We start from the raw sequence: 12,557 nt of genomic DNA, 5'->3' as shown, positions 1-12,557 counted from the left end.
GCGTGTTGAAACAATTAAGCAGGAATGAATATCCACAGCTGCAGGGTGAAAATGCAGCCAGACCTTACTTTAGTTTCTGTGCAGTGGAATTCAGCAGCATACGTGTTGGTTTCTGGGCACCCGCCGTGGGCCATGGTCACTCTGCACTCCTCAGCAAGTTGTGGCACCCTTGTGTGACTGCCCCTTTTGGGGTGGGACCAAGCCTGATTTGCATATGGTCTTTCTCCTTCTGTAATGGCTTGGCAGGCGAAGAACGATGGTCTGGAGGGTTGCCCAGAGCTTTGCCAGTGGTTAAGATTAATTCTAAACCTTCCAGCCATCACCTCTTTGTGTTTGCTTTGTCACCCCGAGTGTGACAGTGGGACGGGTATGCCCAGACGTGGGTCCCGTGCCTGCTGGCCCTAGAGACCCAAGGTACTCCTCACTAATGAGGCCCAACAATGCCAAAACAGGTTTGGGGATGCTTGTGGTCTCGTGTAGAAGGGATGTTACCTAGCAGTTTGGGCTGGACTGCCCCTTTCGGGGAGGTAGCAAGCCTGATTTGCATATGGTCTTTCCCCTTCTGTAATGGCTTGGTAGGCGAAGAACGATGGTCTGGGGGGTTTCCCAGAGCAATGCCAGTGGTTAAGATTCATTCTAAGCCTTCCAGCCATCACCTCTTTGTTTTTGCTTTGTCACCCTGAGTGGGACAGGTATGCCCAGATGTGGGTCCCGTGCCTGCTGGGCCTAGAGACCAAAGCTACTCCTCACTGATGAGGCTCAACAATGCTGAAACATGTTTGCGGATGCTTGTGGTCTCGTGCAGAAGGGATGTTACCTAGCAGTTCAGGCTCGACTTCCCCTTTTCGGGTGGGACCAAGCCTGATTAGCTTATGGTCTTTCCCCTTCTGTAATGGCTTGGCAGGTGAAAAACGATGATCTAGAGCGTTGCCCAGAGCAATGCCAGTGGTTAAGATTAATTCTAAACTTTCCAGCCATCACCTCTTTGTTTTTGCTTTGTCACCCCGAGTGGGACGGGTATGCCCTGATGTGGGTCCGGTGCCTGCTGCGCCTAGAGACCCAAGCTACTCCTCACTGATGAGGCCCAGCAACGCTGAAACATGTGTGGGGATGCTTGTGGTCTTGTGCAGAAGGGATGTTACCTAGCAGTTCGGGCTGGACTGCCCCTTTTGGGGTGGGACCAAGCCTGATTTGCATATGGTCCTTCCCCTTCTGTAATGGCTTGGCAGGCAAACGATGGTCTGGAGGGTTGCCCAGAGCAATGCCAGTGGTTAAGATTCATTCTAAACCTTCCAGCCATCACCTCTTTGTTTTTGCTTTGTCACCCCGAGTGGGACGGGTATGCCCAGACTTGGGTCCCATGCCTGCTGGGTCAAGAGACCCAAGCTACTCCTCACTGATGAGGCCCAACAACGGCAAAACATGTTTGGGGATGCTTGTGGTCTCGTGCAGAAGGGAGGTTACCTAGCAGTTCGGGCTGGACTGCCCCTTTTGGGGTGGGACCAAGCCTGATTTGCATATGGTCTTTCCCCTTCTGTAATGGCTTGGCAGGTGAAGAATGATGGTCTGGAGGGTTGCCCTTAGCAATGCAAGTGGATAAGATTCATTCTAAACCTTCCAGCCATCACCTCTTTGTTTTTGAGTTATCCTTATTGGAAATTTCTCAGCTACTGCGAGGAGCTTACTTCTGAGTTAAAACATGTGGTTTGTAGACATTAGAATGTGTCTTTCCGAATATATATCTTGAAATGCTCAAGTGTTAACCTCCCAAGGTACATATGCACTCAAACACAAGACACATAAATGCACTCACATGGGCACTGACTGACACATACACAGAGCTCCCAAGTCTACCCCTGCTATGGTAAGAAACTCACAAACTCCTGTTTCTCCTGGAATTCTGCTACATGCAGTTTTTCTGAATTTAAAATGGAAAATCCCCCTGTAAGTTCCACAATTCAAAGGAGGAAAAAAATAGGCCTAGATTACTTCCCACATATGGCATGGGGAAACTTGAGAGCACTATAGGCTTGTCTTAAAATATACACGTTTGTTTGCGCTTTCCTTTTCTCTTTTCTTCTTTCTTTATCTAATTGTCCTCCCTCGCTCTTTCTTTCCTTCCCTGTCTCTCTTTTCTTCACCGTCTCTCTCTCCCCCTCTAGCTTTCTTTTCATGTCTCTTTCTCTTTCCTTCCTTCTCTTTCTATCCTTATTTCTTTTAATTTCCTTCTTCTTCCTTTCCTTATACCATCTTTCCTTCTCCCTCTTTCCTTCTCTATCCTTCTTTCCTTCATTTTCTTTCCCGACCTTTCTTTTGTTCCTCTTTTCCTTTTTATTCCTTCCCCTCTTTACTTCTCTCCCTCTTGCATTCTCTTTCTTCTCTCTCCCTCTTTCTGTGTTGCTCTTCCCATCCTCCTCCCTTCCTCTTTCCTTCCTCCTCTCTCGATTATTTCTTTCTAGCCTTCTTTCATTTCTTCTCACCCTATCCTTTGCTCTCTTTCCTTCTGTCTCTTGCTCTACTTCCATCTTTCCCTCATGGTTTTTCATTTTCTCGTTCCCTCTTTCCTTTTCTCTCCCTTTCTTTACTTTCTTTCATTCTCTTTTCCTTCTGCATCTATTTCTTCTTTCCTTCCCTCTCGTTCTTTTTTTTCTTCCATTCAGTCCTTACTTCAATGTCTCTTTTTTTACTCCACTCTTCCTTTCCCTCTCGCCTCATCCTCACAAAAGTGGCAGCTTGTGTTTCTTCTAGAAATCTTTGAAGAGTTGGACCATTTGTCTAATTACCTTGGGCAACCAGAAGCCGCAGAGATATCAGTATGGTTAAGAGTTCACTGACTGCCTGCCATTCGACACATGGGGCCTCATTACGAGAATGTCCATGGCTGCCTTCGTTCCGGGCTCCATTACCGGGTTCCTGCAATGGGGACTTACCGGGTTACTCCGACATAGGAGGACCCGGTAATTCCTCCTTGCAGGAACCCATCCCAATTCCCATTTGAGCCCCCACAGGGCTCAATGGGAATGGGGAGGGAGGTAATAACGGGCAGATTACATCTGGCCCGTTATTGCTTCCCTCTTCCCCTCTCGGTACCCGAAAATCACACCTGGCTTCACCAGGCCTGCGATCTGGGTCCCGCGATGGGAAGCTTGTAATCGGCGCTCCCGGAATGAAGGGGGCCGGTGCTGTACCGGTCCCCTTCATTCCGGGAGCGCCAGCCTTATAATGAGGCCCATGGAAACATTTTGTGATGAAAGATCTTATTTGAGAGCAGTGTTTTGGGGCCACTACGATTTATGGGGATCCCAGGTGGGAAAGGAGTGCATGCACCCGCTTAAATTTTCATAGTAAGGGACATCCCATAGAGTGACTGCACATGAAGTTGTATCAATTTATAGTGGAGGACATCATGGGAAGTTATATTACAAGTTAAAGGGAGACACACACCTTTGTGATGTAGCTTCTTTACACATTCTAATGAGACTATTTTAGTGCAGCTTCAATGTTACAAGGATTCCATGTAATAATGTCCCCTCAAAAATATCGCCATGCAAAAGAATTGCAGAAAAATTGCCGTTTTTTTGTGGAGACATTTTTACATGGAACATGCGGGGGACACCTCTGCAACCCCAAACCGTTTTTTTTATTTTTCAGGGGGAGCGGGGGACACCCCCGAAATCCCTGCCTACCCCTGTCCCTATATATATGGTCACCTATATAATGTCGCCACAACCTTTTCCCGGTGACCATATATATACGGATATTATTACCGGACACTGTTACAAGCAGTGAACTCTCTCCTTTAAGTCTGAAAGCACCCACTTATGGACTGCTGTGAGAATGAGTGGTCTCCTGTCCCCTTTCTACCCTTCCAATCACTCCGCTGGCATGCAAGTACTAAACCCAAATCACGATTTCACCTGCCTAAAAACTAACAGTGAAATGCTTTACGTTAGTAATTGCTGGGCCTTTTGTTAACGGCGAAATACAGGCACCATTTAACATCGGTGTCCTGTTCTGTCCGGCAGCGGCTTTGTAGGTCAGCCAGGTCGAGTCAACATAGCCCAAAATTTCAGGGGGAGGGGAAGGGGACCGAAGCACAGTCAGATCAATGTTGTGGTGGCACTGCTTGTGTTGAATGCCATGGTTACTTATTGGTAATCTTCATTACTTGTAGCCCCATTCTTCCTCGTTCCAGTACTTGTGTATGAGACACTTTGCCTCATACAAAAGTACTGCGATGAGGTAGCGGGACATTGAGGTAATGCCTGTCTTAGTTACCTGTAATCTTCATTACCCCTAGCTCCCTCTTCCTCGTCCTAGTACTTGCCTACATTTGGGTGGTTACCTTGTGCTGTGTGAAGCTTTCAGATGCAAATTGTACCATTATCGTTGCTGTCATTGTCACACTTAATTGGTGGTACTCTTTAACTCCCTTGTCAGTATCGTATTTCTTTGTTACTTAGAAGGGCATTTAAATGTACACTTGGAGCCTTGCAGGAGGCTGATGGCGAGTCAGCAGGGCCTCACAGGGTGTTGGCGAAGGAAGTCATGCCCTCAAACATTCCGCTCGAGGCCAGCAGAAGTAGCTGTTCAGGGGCAGCTGGTGCCTGTAGGGCCCCCAACATTGCGTGGCACCGGATGACCACACAGCAAGCCCATGCCAAGGATGGGACCTGCGAGGGCATGAAGGATTGACAGCTCATACAGGCATGCATAACTCCAGCATCTGGGTCCAAACACACCTATATTATATACAAATATCGATCCATACATACAAACTTAAGCTAATACATGTTTCAGACTGCAGTAGCTTTTCTCCAGGTGGTCACTGGTTACTGTAGATGTGGATTCCACATATGGACGGTAAATGTATCTTTATTTGGGGATAAAAGCGGGGAGCCAAGGGTGAGGATTTAAGTTGGTCAGAAAGAGTGGGAAATGATTGCAGCAATTGGAAGTTAAATATAGGCCCAGGTAAACATTACTACAGGTGAAGGTTAAATATATCTGCATATGGAGGATAAAGCTGCTAGTTGGAGGGTAAAGGTGATCACGGATGTAGAATTAATTGCTATTGGAAATTAAAGATGGCAATGGGTGGGGGGATAAAGTTTGACCTAGTTGGAAGCAAAGGATGGCTGCAGTTTACTTTAAAGGTAGCCACAATGGGAAACAGATGTGGTGAAAGATGGGGGATAACAAGGACAAAATGTGTAGTGGAAATAAAATTACAGTTGTATATTAAAGTTGAGTCACAATGGCAAGTGGAAGCTAAATGATGGCCCAGATAGAAGTTGTAGTGTCATCTAGTTGAAGGGCAAAGACGACCACACTTGTAATTCAAAGTGGACCATGGCAAAAGCACACAAATTGACATATTTCTAGGTCAACTATGGCCTAAATTGGCAGTAGGCCACATTTGGGGGATCAAGGTGGCCAAATGTGTGGATAATGATAGCCACAGGTAGAGGTCAATGGAGTTCAAGGTTGAGGGCCCCAACAATCTACAGTTACATTGTTCTCTGCTTCCACCAAACCATCCTTCAAAGTAGAGCCACCACTGGAAACACACCCGTCGGGCAGTGGGTGTTTTAGCCATGCAAATATCGTAAATTAGTTCTGAGGTGACTTTTTTCCTAATGGGATACAAAATGTTGTTTTTGTTTTTTATGCCTTACAGGATTTCTAAGCATTCAACATCCTATGCACGCTATCGGTTGTACACCTGCACTATGGGTGAATTGCACTGACTACACATAGATCTGCTGACAATTCATCTTATTTGCTTGCATTGGGGTGGTGAACGTATGAAAAGAAATTGATCTGATATGAAGTGGAACCAATTGCAGGGAAGGTGGGGGACCACTCTGGTGGCATTTTAGACGTTAATCTATGGCAGCCAAAACCTAATGGGTCTCCTTTGCTTGTTTCAGATTGAGAGGGATTCTTCAAGCAAGTTCTTCTCTACTAATCTTGTTATCAAAATGACAGAGTGTACATTTTCAAAGTCACTCACCCTCTCCCCACACCACTGGAGTGGAGAGTAACTTTACTTCAGAGGCAGTTTTATACTGTGGAGGGTATAGCAGTCTAGGAATAAATTAGTTGTGGTCTTGAGGATAAAAAAGAGCTTTAAATGGGTGCATCTAATCAGTGCTAGAACTTCTTATATACCAACCAAGGATTAGGTTGAATCCCCAATCATTCATAGCCCAACTCACTTGGAGTCCCACTCTCCTGGCCTCAGAATCCACTTATTGGCATGCGACCCTGCTGGCCGAAAATCTTCCATAATGGCATGCTGCCAATCTGTTGACTGTGGTAACTGTCAGGCGTGAACCCCTGCGTATGTGATATGTTGTCAACAATCTGGACATCTGTAATCATGGCAACTATACATTTATGAATGGTTGAGAACACGATAACTTTGTTTTCTACATTTTGATCTCACTAATATCATGGTGCTCTTTTCTGTCATGCCATAAACTCTATCAAACTGTCAGACATATCAAGCAACATTTTTAATAAATGTCTGAAAGCCAGAGTGAAAGGGTGGCTGACCTCTACTCATATGCTGCATTCTGTACACGCAGGGTTTAGGAGTTGTTTTTCAACCATGGATCATTGTCTTATATTAAATGTTTTAATCAAGATATACTGTATGTTCAGGGGATGGGGGAGGGTGGGTAAGCTATATGTGGCCTTCCTGGAATTAGAAAAAGCATTTGACTCAGTGAACAGGGAGGCCATGTGGCAGAAACTATTGGACATGAAGGTTCCACCTGAACTTCTCTACCTGATTTTAAAGAGTTACAAGAACACTGTGGCAGTTGTCAGGGGTAGTAATGTGAGGCATTCACTACAAACTGAGGAGTAAAACGGGGTTGTTCCTTGGAACCACTTTTGTTCATTTTATTTCTAGCAGATTTTAACCCTACACTGCTGGGGTCAAATGTCTGCCCTCCGTTTGTTGGGAAGATGCCCTTTGCAACCTTATTGTATGCTGATAATTGATCAGACCACTGGAGGGCTGCAGTGTAGCCTCGATTACGCCGCCAAATATTTTAGAATTCATAAGTTAAACCTGAATATGAGCAAAAGTAAAATTGTGGTTTCTGGTAAAGGTAAAAATAAAATCAATTATTCCTGGTTTTTAAACGGGGAGAAAATCGAAGTGGTGGATTCTTTCTGCTGTCTGGATGTAGTGTTTGAAAGAAGTGGGAAAGGGAAATGGTCAAGGAAAAAGCCTGGGTAAGGTTGGGAAGCTTGATAAGATTTTATCACAGGTCCGGGGGGCGTATCCTGAGGTATACAAAAGCAAGGTGGGTATTGCTGTAGTGTATGGGAGTGAACTCTGGGGGTACCTGAAGTGTGATAAGTTGGAGGCCATTCAGAATGGGATTTTAAAGAAGTTAACTGGTCTTCCATTGGGCACGCCAAACAGTACTCTTCGTTTGGAGTGCCCAAAAATGCGACACAGGCCATGATCATGTTTGCTCCTTTTTTCTGAAGATTTTTCAGGCAGTACCCAAGAACCCGAACACGCGACACATTTTAGAGGAACTAGCCAGATCCCCCCCACCACCTGCTCCGAGTATAGGTGGTTTTACGAAGGCTAAAAAATATTGAGTAACTTTGGGGTTGAGGCAGCGGGTGCACTGAATCATACAAGTTTGATACCCTGTTTTTCCAAGGAGAGCACTTTGTGAGGACCAGGAGGAGGACTGGAGAGCAGCTTGCGCGCTGGGTTCATGCAGTGTGCTTTCCTCATTGAGAAGTAGCACAGAAGGTGGGGGAGGTGTTGCTAAAATTTAATCACCTGACTGTCGAAGACTTATTCTGATGATTCGTTTAAATGTCCTCCCCCTAAAGGCTTATTGCAACTGGGAAAAGGGAGATACATTGAAACGCTGTCTTTGCGGTCTGGCTGCGCTCAAGGACTTGTTCCACTTTTTGCTGATTTGTAAGTGGTATTTGGTCCTGCAAAAGGTCTGCTAAGGCCCTTCTCTATCACAAACAACATTTTGGGATTGTGAGGCGGCTCTGTTTTTTATTATGAACTGTTCTGACACGGATTTCATCTTCAAACTGTGTAACTGTGAGATTGGCCTTGCTGCGCCACGCAAGAAATCAGGGAACCTAATTAACGTTGGCTTAGTTGCTTTGACACAGCTATAAGGGCAGGGCAGAAGGGGTGGTGCTGTGATTGCTGTGATTGCTGGGGGTGGGTTTGTTTGCTTTAAAAAAAAATATTATGTAATGGGTGATGGTTCTAAATTGACTAGTTTAAAGTATGATGTTCTTGATTTTTTTATGTTTCTATTTGTTAAGGGAGAAATCTGATTCAATAAAAACTGTCCTTCACGAGCCCTCTGCTAATCTACCTGCAACCTTCTGCGAGTGAGCCGGTTCTCAAAGCAGAGATTTGGTGGGAGATCCTTATCCTCAGCAGGTGCCTCCCTCTGGAATAGCCTCCCTGCCCACTCTGTCTTGAGGCTGACCTTTTTAAGTTCTGTAAACTCTTCAAGACCTTCCTCTTCACCTCTTCCTTTGCTCTCCCTCTACCCTGCTAAACCCTAGCTCTATGCTCTCTCTATCTCTCCCTCCTCTTCCTTCCAGCTTGCTAACTGGCCTCCTGGTGTACCTCAGAGTCTCACAGGTCCCGGGCACCCTTTCAGTCCTCTCTCGGAATTGCCTCAGGGCCCTACACCCACCCACCTTCAAGGCACTTTGAAATAACCCGAGAGAGTTGCTCTATCTGCACTTACCCAAGTCTACAATGACTGGGTGCACTTGGACCGCCCCTTCCCTGTTACCCTCTATGCACTTGCACGATCCAAATGCACTTGCACAATCCAAATGCACATGCCTGAAGATAGTCTGTCTGTTCCCCCCTGTCTTCTCTTAATTGCACTTGTAAAACTGCAGAATCACTGTCAGGCCTATTTGCTGTGTCTCAACCGTAAATGTATTTTACGCACTTACTCTGCCTGTGCACCCTATTATTGTCCCCGAATTACAAGGGCTCTGAGCGACTGTTGTTTTTCCCCTTGTTCCCACCCTCCTTGAGTGCTTTGAAACACTGTCCTGTGTGTGGGCGCTATATAAATAAACAGTACAATACAATACAATTCAAAGGGAGAACATCAGAGATAGAGGGGTGAGCACAGGATAAAGTGGCTAAGATGAGTAGGGAAAAGGAAGAGGAGATGACATGAAAAACAGTGGAGCAGAATTCAAGTTGGTGACATAGCAATAAGGAGGAAGGAACAAGATCCAGGGTAGGAAAGACGAGCAAGGAGGAGCAGAGCATGTCGTAAAATAGAGGAGAAAGAGAAGCAGGATGAGGAGAGAGGAGTTGAAGAGCCGAGAGGAGGAAGAGTGAAGAGGTTGGAAGGAGGAGGTGAAAAAAGCTAACAGGTTTTTTCAGACCTCAGCACCTGGAGGAGGAGCAGTACCAAGGAAGGTTCTCAAGTGAATTGGAAGGGGTTAAGTCTGACAACCTTAGGGTCCAACACAATCTTGGAAACAATCTTAAAGAGCCTAAATCATGGCGTAGGTTCAGACATGTCAAAGCACAATGGGTGGTGGAGCAGGCTTTGCCTGACAACTTCAACGAAATCCAAGCACCCAACATCAACAGCCAATAAAGAAGGGGGGACATTTAAATGCCAAAGACTTTCAGTGATTTTTTTTCACCAGAAAGGTAATACTTAAGGAGAGAAGGGATTTATTTTGGGCAATGTTCCTGTACATTAGCTGGAGTTGTTTGTTTTGTTAAATTCCTACTTCATGATCTCAAGTAAACATAATCCCTTAGTTTCTGTTGCTATATGAAAAAGGCCCTTGATCCAAAGAACTGGAGTTATGTTGTCTATTACTCCTTCTGCTGTGACAACCACCTGTCCTTTTTTCAGAAAAGTACACATTTACATCTTTTGTGAAGGCCTTTTTTTAATTCTTGTTTTTTTATAACGCGCCTAATATCATACCTGAGTATGGTTTCTAAGCATGGATCCGGGATTTGAACCTCTATTGCTGTGCGTGATCTTGCTTCCAAGACCAGCGCATTGCCCCTGTGCTATTCTCCGTTCGCCTTGAGCCCATTATTATACATACAGTTAGGAGAAATTGTATGGCAGTTATGGTTAAAAAATATACATGTCGTGCTCAGCCAGAATAAAAGATGACATTTGTGGCCTTCGACACATTGATGTTACTGTAACAAATCGTTGGATCTACTTGACGGCATAAATCAGCAGCACTTAACATCAGTACAGTAGTCCATTCTAAGGTTTTGGGATGTGCAGTGAGCGGTATTGAATGCCAATTGGAGAATCGTGTGAGATGACAATGGGTACCATATCATAAATGGAACTTTTGTTTAGATGGGAACATTTTTACTGGGATGTTTCTTTTTCTGGTTGGTAAATGTTGGTACCATCTATCCACCGCTTAACAAATTACACCACACTGTTCCCTCAACCCATAGAGGCGCGGACAAGAAAATATAACTTTCTGGTTTACTCTGTTTTTACTCAATAAAATGTCAATACAAAAATGAAAATATATTGTATGTTTTGATTCACAAAAATGTTTTGCTTTAATTCTGGATTTTTCTTTTCAGGTGCAGAATTCTTGTGAACTCTTTTGTGTTGTTTAAATGTGACGATTGACTTGTTGCAATGTCCTCGTAGCTTTTTTTACTTCAAAATTGTGAAGATCCACTGACTACCTTTTCATAACATGGACGATCATTTTCTACAGATCCTGAGTACTGGACAGTTTAGTGAATGTACCTGTGAGCTTTCTGGGGGACAATGTGGAATTCCGAGCATCCGTTTCTGTACAAATGTTGCGTGTTGGCTTCCACCCAGACCCACTGGTCATCATTTGTTCGCACTTTGAACAAAGACACTCCATTTTCTCCGCTGTTCATCACTATTCGAATGAAAGAAAACATGTTAAAGTGGCAACAATTTGCATCATCACTTTTTCATTTTGCTTATAAGTCTCATGGATGCATTTCTGTACATGAACCAATTTTCTATGAACTGCAACATTAAAGTACTTTTGTAATCCATTCTTAAGGTTTGATCACAAAGAAGTTACCAAGAGGTTACCAGAAGCAAATCTGTGTTACTCCTGAGAGAGATTCTGGTCTACAAAGAAGTACCTCTGTCCTACTCGAAGTTACCCTGGCTTAGTCATGAATTTATTTTCCTTTCCCATGAGTTCGCTAAAGTTAATCCTGGTAACCGTGTTATAAATCTAAAAGTGTCTCGTCAAGAGTTACTAGCGACAACTTCTTTATGAATGAGATCTTGTTTTTTTTAAATTCCTTTTAGTAACACTTGTTTCTTCAAATAAGAATTAAATTGTTGCTGGTCTTGTTAAACACTCCCTTCACCAGAACATTTTACAACCAACCTGCTGTTCTCTTTCCGCTCAGTAGCCGCCTTCTATAGACTCGCCTCCAAATGAATCTCCGAGGTAGATTCAACATTTTCTGCCAAACATAGCTACGACACATAGGTGGTCTAACATTACACATTTTCCATGCACTGCCGTACTACTGCACCCTTGTTATTCTTAAGATACAGTAGAATCATTTTAATGTCTCTCCAGTCTACTCATCCTTAAGATGGCTACAATATTTTTGCAGAACAGTCTTCTCACCCCACATTAGTCTATAGTTTGTAAGGAATTATATTCAACTTAAATAGGCTGCAGAACTTGCATTCATGAATCATTAAAAGTTGGATCTTGTGTTCAGCCTAACCATATTGCCACTGTCCGCACTGGCGTATGACGGAATAAGGCATGGCATCTTTTTCTTCTAAACTGGATGGGTATGTTTGCCTCTTATGTGTTCTCTTTCCAAAACAGCTCTGCCTGGCGATTGGTGTGCTAGTGAGCCCCCCGCACCCCAAGTTAGGACATTGGCTGTGTCATTCAAATGGCATTGGAGCTAACATAGGGACTAGTGTGTCTGCAAGTGGTAGAGGACAAGAGTTGCTGATTTTTTCTTGCACATCAGCGACAGTGATAATTTCTTATGGAACTAATTATGGATCAACTCATCAGTGGCTTTGTGCAGAATGGCAATCGTGCCAGTTACTTAACGAGCATGCCGCACACACTACCCTGGAAGGTCACCAGCACTGCCTAAATTGAGGCTGCAAGTCATCAAACTCCACAAGCCAGATAGGCCGAGCCCAATTTTTGTAGTGTGATGGGGGCATTATCCCATAGCCTGTTCATAACCTGATCACAGTTTTAAAAAAGTCCTTCTACTTATACTTGAAAAAAGGATTCAGACTGGTCAAAGTTACCTTTGCTGATATGTTCTTACATTTTTATGTATGAATGTGTATTAAAAGTATACATTCAATTGCTAGTGCCAAGCTCATATCCTAGGTATTGCCAACAGAAGGAAAATCCATGATTGAACTGCTCAATATCAAATCATCTCTTCTCTGTTGACCATTTAAAGAGAGGATTGCTTTTTCAAGAGATGTGCTCTTTAATATTTTGTCCTATTAGTCTTTGTATGC

The 12,557-nt window shown here is 44.1% G+C and overlaps 1 protein-coding gene across 2 annotated transcripts in view; it reads right to left on the bottom strand.

Annotated features, from left to right (window-relative positions):
- The window catches only part of AHRR (aryl hydrocarbon receptor repressor), a 1,406,519-nt gene that overhangs the window by 14,472 nt on the left and 1,379,490 nt on the right, over nt 1-12,557 (bottom strand). For both annotated transcript variants that reach the window (XM_069620459.1, XM_069620460.1), the window contains exon 10: nt 10,800-10,941. In XM_069620459.1, coding sequence (XP_069476560.1) covers nt 10,800-10,941 — 142 coding nt within the window. The remainder of the gene's footprint in view (nt 1-10,799; nt 10,942-12,557) is intronic.

The sequence above is a fragment of the Ambystoma mexicanum genome, chromosome 5q (genome assembly GCF_040938575.1).
Source record: "Ambystoma mexicanum isolate Mex_15411 chromosome 5q, UKY_AmexF1_1, whole genome shotgun sequence".
Taxonomy (NCBI): domain Eukaryota; kingdom Metazoa; phylum Chordata; class Amphibia; order Caudata; family Ambystomatidae; genus Ambystoma; species Ambystoma mexicanum.
The sequence above is the reverse complement of the archived record's forward strand: the minus strand, read 5'-3'. Positions and strand labels throughout refer to the sequence as shown.